The following is a 10,727-nucleotide window of genomic DNA, read 5'->3' as shown; positions in this document are numbered from 1 at the left end:
TTTTCTTTTTTTAAAAAGTTTGTTTCAAGAAACAAAGCGTGGCCACACAAGAGAGGCAAAAAGTGAAATGCATGCTGATCTTTGACATTTTGGTTTGATATACACTTTTTTTTTTAATCCAACATTTGTATCCCTACACATTTTCTAAATATTTCAAACATGCATACAAATGAATGGAATAACTTTCAGCCAAAATACAAAGCCCCATTAATTTTACTCATGTTTCAGCTGCTTACAAAATACATTGATACACTTGACAGATGTCTGCTCCAGCCATTGAGTTCCATTAGCTGTTCTACCATTGCATTATCTGTGTTTTTCTAAGTAACTTAGAGGTTAACACAGCTTTATACAGCAGATCTAAGCTCTGATCTGAATATTCAGGATATTTTAAACTAAAAGTCCCCTCCATTGATTTGATTACACTGTATTTACAAAACTGAAATAATCTGAAAATGTTCATGAAAATCAAGCTGTTGACAAAAAAAAAAAAAAAGTTTGGTCCACAATCATAGAAGCCTACTAGATTAAAAATGCTTTAATGTATACCTCACCTAAACTTTGGAGTGCAGGTGTGAAGAAATAAACTGTAATGTTTTGTGTTAATGAAATATCACATGGTATTGGAGCATTTAGTCAATTTATTTTGATCAACGTTTTTTTTTATTGCAACCCTTTAATCTTTCCATCTTTACTGAGATGAAACGGTTAAAGACTGATTAGAAGAATGTCTACCCTTCCCTTTCATTGGAATTTGTTCCCTCATCAACTGGACACAGGGCCATTGTAGAGCCATCCTGGTATTTTGTATATGCCCCTTCCTTAAGCTCAAAGGCAAAGCCAGGATAGAGTGGTTCAGTGAATCTGCAGTAACATGTGTAAAGGTGATGCAGTGTACCAGCTAAGACTTTGTAAAAGGAAAGAATACCAGCAGGCCAGTCCAAATACACTGCTACTCTACATGTATGTGGTTGAGAAGAAGCAATACATGTTTCTATGTTATCATGCCAGTAGCTGCTGTTGTTAACATGCCAGTAGCTGCTGTCGTTTTCAGGGAACAAACCCCAGGATTTGTCATTTCCTCCAAGTTTACAGTTATCACCATCTCCTCTCCTGTTGATTCCTTTATAAGTTACCCCAACTAAACACAGCCCCTCTTGTTCCATTTCCCAGTAGCAGCAACCAGTCAGTCCATTTCTACAGAGCACTTGTTTCATGGTATTGAATCTCTCTGGATGATACGGGTAATGTTGTTCCTTCTCCAGAAATGTCACCTGTTTGTTGTCGTCTGACAGGACAAGTCTTCTGTGGGCCGTGTTTGGGTCCAATGTGAGTTCACAAGCATCTAAGTAGACAATAAGACACAAACAAACATAATGATTATCAGCTGCTTATCATAATGGGTCATTACCATAGACTGTATATAAAGAGATGGACGGAGTCTCCGTGACATCACCCATAGGTTTCTGAAGAGCTGAATTGAAGCTCGGTGGGCGGTTCCTACCGTCGCCATGTTGGCAGCGTCATGTACGTCATCTCGCCCGGAACATATAAATATGGGCCAAGATGTGGAGCTGAGAAGGCAGCCGTGAGCGTCATGGCGGATGACTGACATTGAGCGAACTCCGAGCTTTCTGTAGCTAAAAGCTATCATCGAGCTAACCCCGAGATAACGGGAGCTAACCAGCTAACAGAGGTAAGCGGCCTAAGGCTAAGTCATGTTGTTAACCGGCTAAAAACCGCGGTTGTTCTACGTTCTTCTACTTAAAGCCAGAGATTGGTACCTCTCAATCAAAAGGACACGTCCCTAAATTTGCTGAAATTTGAGATTAAATTACTTTAAAACGGGCGAGTTAGAAAACAATTCACTCCCCCCACAGTTGTCATGAAGGTAAACCTGACCTATAAACCGAAAATGGATTTTTGAACCAGGCTGTAAACATGTTTATTTCTGCCGTGAAGTTGGCCTTTTTAACATGGGAGTCTATGGGGATTTGCTCTGTTTTGGAGCCAGCCCCTAGTGGATGAAGGGGGAACTGCAGTTTTATGCACTTCCGCATAGGCTTTACTTTTAACTGCCGGAGGTTGCCGCTTGGTCATTACTGAGTTATGAAGGGTAGAAAATATGCTTACACTTTAACAGACCAGACTTTAGCCTCTCCACCCCACAATGGTCAACTCTGAAGGAGAAAACACAAATATAAACTGAGCAACAAGGAAAACTATTCTTTAAAAAAACAGACTGAAATTTGTAACCAATTTCTAATTTTTTAAAAATATTGTATAAGTTTAATGGGCAATTATTTTCTAAAGAAAATTGGGTAACAAGAGATTAAATTGGCATAATGATAGGAAGAGGGCATTTTCTCTGTTCTCTGAATCCATTAGCTTCATCTCCGAGAATATATTTTTGTTTAAGAAATATAAAATCATTTGCTCCTGTGGTGTTGACATAACAGTTACCTTTACATGAAACCCCACAGGGTCAGAGAAGCTGGGTTGACTTTCTGATGTGACATTTTAACCCAGGGGTGTCAAACTCCATTCCTAAAGGGCCGGTATCTGGCAGGTTTTTGTAGTTTCCTTCTACCAACACAGCTGATTCAAATCAAATAGATCCAGCTTCTTGTCAACATATTTATGGATTTCGGTCAGGTGTGTTGGAGCATGGAGACAACAAAAACCTGCTGGATACCAGCCCTCGAGGATTGGGGTTTCACACCCCTGTAACCCAATAAGACATACTTTAAAGTTTCTAGTCTGCACTGGGAATCCTCCAGAACAGCAGAAAGTGCCATCACTCCAGTTTCCCCTGGATGGTTGTAGCTCAGATCCAGCTCTTTAAGATGGGAGGGGTTAGAGTTCAGAGCTACGACCAAAGAAGAACAGCCTTCCTCTGTGACCAAACAGCCAGACAACCTGTTGACATTGGTACAGATTCAAATGAGTGATTAGTTGACTACCCTCAGAAAAGACTAAAAATATGACTAAAGCAAAACCTTTGTGCAAGTTCTGCATGGTTGGTCTGTGAACTCATTAACCAGAAAGGAATCTTGTCATGTGATAAGAGGCTAAATTTCAAATGTCATACATTCAGACCTGAGAGTTTCCAGGATACATTGTGGACTGTCAAGTCCTTTAGAAAGCTGCTTGACTCCTGAATCCTGCAGGTCATTGCTGCTCAGGTCCAACTCTTTAAGACTCGAAGCTTTGGAGCCGAGAACGGAAGCCAAAACGTCACAGCTTCTCTCCGACAGATTACAGTGACGCAACCTGGATAACAGCAAGTAATCACAATTAAGAGCCTACATTAACTAAATAATATGAGTACTTTCTCATATTTATCTATTGATCTTTCAATCTATCCAAAATTAATATAATAGATAAATATGTCACCTGAGTGCATCCAGGTTGCAGCGGTGACTCTCCAGTCCAGCAGAGAGAAACATCACTCCAGAATCCAGCAAGTTGTTGTTACTCAAGTCGAGTACTTTCAGACTGGGGGACCGGGTCTGGGAACTAAGAACTGAGGCCAGAGCTTCACAGCTTTTTTCTGATAATGCGCAAAAATTCAATCTAAGAAAAAAGTAATTATGAAACAAAGACATTTCCAAGTTAGCCTTTGAGTTGTGAACTGTATTGTGTAATTTCCTTCTATCCTGTCCAGAGGATTCATTTTCAACATGCTTTAAGAATGATTCACTCAGAGAAAGCAGAAGCTGTGTATCGTTATTGTCCAGATGACCTCAACCTAATGTTGACCAAGTCTCATAAAACTGCTTAAATCTAACCAAAGATACACCTAAAATAGAGGTAAAAACTTTAAACACTACAGTACAAGGTAACACTGAGGGTTTTTACTTGAGATTCAAACCCAAATCAAACATTCTCAGACAAGTCCCAAATTATGTTTGAAACATTTTTTCCCAGCATTACTGTGCTGACACCACAGCTTTGGGTGTATTCTCTAAGAAGTGTCATTCCTGCCTTAACAGATGTTTTCTGCAAGAAGAACTGAAAGAAGTTAAGAAACATGCTGACCTCAGTGTTTCCAGTTGACAGTTTGGACTCTCAAGTCCACTGCTGAAAACCAGCAATCCTGAATCCTGCAAGATGTTTCCATTCAGATCTAAATGTCTCATACTGGAAGACTTTGAGCTGAGGAAGAAGCCCACAGCATCACAATCTCTCCACGTCAGCCCACAGCAATTCAACCTAAAATAAATATGCAACAAAAGCAAACATCAGGAAGGAAGCAATTAGTTTTTTATGTCATAAGACAGTAACAATGTTGTAGGATATTAAAATGGTGACCTGAGAGTTTCAATTCCACATTGTGGACTCCCCAATCCCACAGAAAGTATAGACATCCTTGATTCAGCAAGGTTGTTGTTAGAAAGGTCCAGCTCTTTCAGACTGGAGAACTGGCTGCTGATCACACAAGACAGTTGATGCAAGTCATACGGTCCACAACTGCACAGCCTAAGGAGAACAATATGATGATGATGATGAACAAAGAAATTTCAGTTTAGAGCAGCCTGAAATTCTGCTATTTCTTTCAAAGCTATCTTTGTGTCAAAGCCTCATGCATATAATGCCAAACTAAATATTTGCTATTATTATTATTACACTAATTCTGTGAATCCCTGTGACAGGAATCTTGACTTCATAATCTAAATAATTATTCAGGTAACAACGTGAGTAGCTGAACTGTTTATTGCCAACCTACAAAGAAAACCCATATATAATAAAGATATGATGGTGTATCATTTTGATCATGTTTAAGATGAATTTAAAAGCATACCTGAGAGTTTTCAGTCTACACTCCTGATTCTTCAAACCCTTTGCAAGCATATGGTCTCTGTCATACACCAAACTGTTGTAACTCAAGTCCAGGTCTCTCAGATTGGAAGACGATGAGCTTAGAACCGACTCCAGAGCCACACAGTTTCTTTGAGACAGCTTACAGCCACTTAGACTGCCCATGCAAGTGAAAAACAAAAAAATAAATGATTATCTAAAAGTGCATTTTTTTCAGTATGTAACATGAACAGTAAGCTGCATACCTACATCGTTTGACTTGAAGTAAGAACCATTGGCCACAGATACTGAAGTTCAACCTCTGAAGCAGAGAATTTCTTCAGGTCAAACACATCCAAATCACTATTTGATGACAGTAAGATGAAAACTAAGGCTGACCACTGGGAAGGAGACAAATTTGGACTTCTTGAACGTAGGTATTTTTGAATCTCGTCCACTAAAGAAGGATCGTTCAACTCGTTTAAACAGCAGAAGAGGTTGAAGCATAGATCTGGAGAGGGATCCTCCCTGATCTTCTGTTTTATGTATTGAACTATCTCCTGACTGCTCTGGAGGTCATCATCCAACTGTTTAAATAAGTCTTGAAGAAGTGCTTGATTGGTCTGCAGTGATAAGCCTAGCAGGAAGCGGAGAAACAAGCCCAGGTGTCCGTTTGGACTCTGTAAAGCCTTGTCCACTGCACACTGGTAAATGTTTCTTCCTGAAGATTGATCTGGAGCTGCTTCAGACATTTGACAGGTTGACTGTTTCTCCGACAATATGTCGACACCAGATCTGAAGAATGACATGCTGACATGAACAGCAGCCAGAAATTCCTGAATGCTCAGATGAACAAAACTGAAACGTTTTTCCCGGTTTGGCCCAAACTCTTCTCTAAAGATGTGTGGGAACACATCTGAATACAACGAGGCTGCTCTGACATTTATACCACAATCTGTAAGATCTCTTTCACTTAAGATCATATTTCCTTTCTTTAGCTGCTCAAAAGCAAGTTTCCCCAGAGACAGAATGATTGTGTCTGTGACCCAGAGGGGAGGTGTCTCGGCCCCTTCATTTGCCAATTTGGACTGAACCACCAGGAAGTGTGTGTACATCTCAGTCAGGGTCTTTGGCACCTCTTCTGTTTTGTTGCCTTTCAACATGTCCTCCAAAACGGTTGCAGTGATCCAACACACGAGTGGGATGTGGCAGATTGCGTGAAGGCTTCGAGAAGCTTTAACGTGAGAGATAACTCTACTGGCCAGCTTTTTATTTTGAAAACTCCTCCTGAAGTACTCCTCCTTCTTTGGATCAGTGAAGCCTCTCACTTCTGTCATCATGTCAATGCATTGTGGAGGGATTTTACTGGCTGCTTCAGGTGTCGTGGTTATCCAGATGCGTGAAGCGGGGAATAGTTTTCCCATGATAAGGTTCGTGAGCAGAACATCTACTGAAGCTAAATCAGTTACATCAGTCAGGATCTCGTTGTTGGTGAAGTCTAAGGGGAACTGACACTCATTTAGACCATCAAAGAGGAAGACAATCTGAAGTTTAGCGAAACTCTGGTTTTCTGCTTCTTTGATATCAGCAAAGAAGTGATGAATAAGATCCAACCAGGTCCACTCTCTCCCCCTCAGAAGGTTCAGTTCTCGAAAAGAGAAGGGAAACACAAACTTTACATCATTGGCATCTTTGTCAGTGGACCAATCCAAAGTAAGTTTTTGTGTGAGGACAGTTTTCCCAATGCCAGACACTCCTTTTGTCATTAATGTTCTCAATGAGTGTTGACCAAAGATGGTTTTGAAGAGGTCTCTACTTGTGGTTTGTTCCAAAGGGCAAGATTCCTCTCTTATATCAAGTTCAATGTAGAGATCATTCATTGACACACGCTTCTCAGATTTTGTGGGTGCTTCACTCAGATGTTGAAACCTCCTTTGCAGGTCTGATTTTAGTTTATGTTGGCAAGTAGCAAGAATTTCTGAAAGATGAAAAAAGGTAAATTGATTACAATAACAGGAGTGTGCTGCCGTAATAGGAGTAATATAACACTCTTCAGAAATTAAGGGGAATCTGCAAGTGTGCCCGTTTAATGTTTTCTCCCACATGATGCGTTGACATGCAGTGATGAGTTTAAAGTCTTAGTTATTTCAGTATCTTGGCAAGATTTTTCCTATTGTAAGCAGAATCAGACCATGGAAAAATCCCAGTGTTGATCTTGACCAGCCCTATTTTGTCCAAATTTATACATCCTTGTTAATAATTTTTAACACATTTTCAGCTCAATTAGTCCCAAATGGCCACAGATGAGAAAAATCTGATGGCCAAATGATTTACTCTTGAGTGACTTGTTAAAAGAAAGCTTTATTTCCCATATCACAACCTGAAAAACATTTTTCATTTTAAATAAAGGCTATCGATATGAGCAGAGAAACTGGTTGAATGTTAAAACTTAATATTTATAAGCAAAACACTACTGTTGTTTCTGAAGACATATATCGTGAGAGCAGCTTATACACCTAATAAAATTCACCTCTTACAAAACAGTAATCATCACAGTATTCCATTTTTGAGCCACCTACCTTTGGATGCTGGGTTTATGTTCATCAACTGCTGCACCAAGTCATTCCTTCTGATCATCTTCAGTATTTTAATGGCCACTTCGATCGAATTTTTGTTATAAGTCTCTTTGAGCTCAGTCACTGTGTCCATCCTGTTTGCATGCTCAAGTTTGTATCTTGGGATTGCAGGGAAATCTTTTAAGTCCTCCGGCTGCTGCAGAAACCATCTGAACTTTTGAAACTCCTCTTCTGCTAAATCTTCTAGTATTGCCAACAGCTCAGAAGACGTTGCCATGATTTCTTCCTGCTGAATTTGAGAAATTTTTCCAGTCAAACACAACAAAACTGAACAAATTCCACTAATTTAATATGGTGCAATATGATACACTGAAGTACGAACCATGTATCTGGATCATGCAGTCTTTGTTCACATACAAAAAGTGCCAAATGAATATGTTTGAGTTTCATTAGTTAGCTTCCCATTTACAAAAGGGATGTGACTCTCAGGATCCTCTTTGAAAAGTGAAGTGCTGCAACAGAAAATGACACACTGGATGATGAAACAAAGAAAGAAAAGGAACACAAGTTTAAGTCAGTTAAGGGCACCATTGTAACTGAGCTTCCTGGGTAAGATGCTTTTAACACTAATTAAATTAAAATTCAATTCCATAAAATTCAACACAAACTATTTGAAATCATTATAAGCGGCTGCTTGCAATCCCTCGTAAAGTTAGAACAACACCACATACACACAGTGGCAGAACAGAACTTTTTTTTTTTTTACATGAGGCCTAAAGGGCAAGCACTGCATGGTAGTTTAGTATTTGAAAATCCCCCTTATGTTAATAATGTACAAAAAAAAAAAAAAAAAAACCCCAAAAACTGCTCAAAACTATTTAGTCTAACATTATACCCTTTAGGAAAAAAGCTGTTACTGAACATGTTGATTTAGAAGTCCCACAAGCAGTTTTATTTAGACAGATGACGGTTATCAAAGCCAATTTATTCCCAACCTAACAGTATGTAACCTGGTTTAATTAATCAGCCTCATTCCTGATACTGATCATATAAAAATTCAGCCCTGAAACAGCGACTTTCAAACCTTTTATTAAAAAAAAAAAAAAAAAAAATATATATATATATATATATATTATGTATGTATGTATTATGTATGTATGTATGTATGTATGTATGTAAGTTTCATGAAATGCACTCTAACCAAAAACCAACTAATTAGGGAAAATGCTCCAATATAACAAACAATGAGCCAGCAAGCCATTGATGGAATCTCCTTTAGCGACTTTAGGCTACTAAAAGTTCTAATTTACCTTTGTGAACTTTGTGTAATATGTTACACAGTCGCTCCACTTGTCAAGTTGAAGACAAATTGTCTTCATGTCTGCAGGTGGCAGGAACCATAGACTTTAAAGTAGATGCCCCACCTTTGTACTCTAGTAGGCTACATCTGCTGGTCTACATACAATTTAACATTTTTGTTTTTGTTTTGTTTGTTTGTTTATTTTTAGTAGGATTTATTAAGCTAACTGAAGTTTATGATTTGTCTTCCAAGCACATTTGATGACATTGGGTGAATTTTCTGGAACAGAAATAAAATAATATAAATAAACATACAGGTGCAACTGTAGCACAAATGCTCAATTTACCTAAATGAACACAAAAATGCTTCTGTAGCACACATGAACTACAAATACAATCAAGATCAATTAAGTATTTAGTATTTACTAAATAAACCCCTTTTCACACTTTCAACATCACTTACTTGACGTCACGCACAAAACATCCAAGTGGGTTACACTTAAAGTGCCTAACTAAACTTAGATGGCAAAGGTCACTTCTGTGATCTTGCATAGGTACAAAGGTAATTCAGTTCAAGATTCTTTCATATTCTGAAGTATGCCAGTCCTCCACAAGAATCAAAAAGGATGGTTGTCTCCAGCTTACAGTTTTTATGTTTATGTTTTTAAGATGTTATTGCTCTAAGTGTGGCTGTAGCTGCCTTTCCCACATTGTATATGATTGCTATCACAAATTAAAATTCCTGTCAACACATATATTTCACTTTGGTAGTGGCCACAACAAACTGCCGATGTGCTATGAAGGTTTACCAGCAGAGGGTGTGTATGGCCCACTCATTGCCACCATTAGGCTTTTTATGACTGCTTCTTTTGATGTTTAAGTCCGTCTCAAATGTTCTTTTGTTAAGAACATTTCTATTTTATCTTTCAAGTAATTTTCTCCATCATTAAAGCACACATCACTGTTCAGTTCCCAATAGTTGTCTTGTCTTGCCCTCTCCAATGCATCCTATAGAAATACAGAAATTAAACACTTTCAACAACTTAATTTTTCCAGTCAAGAGCAACTTTCAAGAATCTTGACATTATTTTGAAAAATAAATAAACCACATTCGATGGAGTTTACACGAACGTGTAATGCTGGTTTCCTACTGATAAGAGACCAAAACAGTCCAATCCTTCTTCACAGTGTTTTGAAAACTCATTGTTTTCCACTCATATTTTGAAAGTGCATGCAGAACTGGAAGAGATGATATTATGTTAACAATTTGATGCATTTGTTGAATGGTGTTATGTGTTTCTTAAGAGTGATAAAGACTATAGCTAGCTGTTTCTGCTGCAGACAGTTTTGGATGACAGTTTATATCCATAAATACATGCACAACATAAGTCACCAATCCAACTCAAACAGTTTGCTATCACTGACAGAATGGTCATGGAAATTCAAACTGTGGCCACGACTTGAATCCTCCAACTTGGTGTGGCTGCCATTATTTTGAACATGGCAACAAGTTTTATAGAAAATTCTGCAAGATGCAGAAATATGAATAGCCTAAATCAGGGCGGTAGTTGGTGGGATGTTAACATTGAAGTGCCACAAACACTGACACAGTGAGCATTACCCGAATTCCCTCCAAATGTTTTGTGAGATACCCTGCAACATGTGGACAAGGCCTCAGACTGGGGACTGAAGAAGCACAGTGGCCACTGATGTCACTCGTGTATCACATTGCAAATTGAATTTTGCAACAGTTTTTGCAAGGTCAGTCATGAAAATGGAAAAGCAATGTCCTTTTCATTTTTTTTTTTTTTTTAGTTGTGTGATAAAATGAGCAGTCTTGAAGGTGAAAATGATTATTAATTTTCTTTATGTATGTATGTATGTATGTATGTCAGAAGATGGATACACCGGGGATACAGGAGTTGTGGTTTCCTAAATAAACAAATACAAATGAGTACAATCACACTTTCTCTCCTAGTATCCCACATAATGCCAAATGAACATAATCCACCTTAACTAAGCAGTATTAACCATAATCTTAAATCCACACAA

General features: G+C 38.4%; 1 protein-coding gene across 1 annotated transcript; it reads right to left on the bottom strand.

Moving 5' to 3' along the window:
• Window positions 1–369: 369 nt before the first annotated feature.
• On the bottom strand, window positions 370–6,566 carry LOC306768603 (NACHT, LRR and PYD domains-containing protein 12-like; the record flags this gene model as incomplete). Its single annotated transcript, XM_079257011.1, is given in 10 exon segments — window positions 370–1,345; window positions 2,134–2,180; window positions 2,746–2,939; window positions 2,941–3,032; window positions 3,092–3,273; window positions 3,397–3,576; window positions 4,042–4,215; window positions 4,315–4,482; window positions 4,805–4,978; window positions 5,071–6,566. Coding segments are annotated over 10 exon segments (3,321 nt in total). The 3' UTR covers window positions 370–731.
• Between the last annotated feature and the right edge of the window lie 4,161 nt (window positions 6,567–10,727).

This window comes from Telmatherina bonti, assembly GCF_933228915.1.
Source record: "Telmatherina bonti genome assembly, chromosome: 17".
NCBI lineage: Eukaryota > Metazoa > Chordata > Actinopteri > Atheriniformes > Telmatherinidae > Telmatherina > Telmatherina bonti.
The sequence above is the reverse complement of the archived record's forward strand: the minus strand, read 5'-3'. Positions and strand labels throughout refer to the sequence as shown.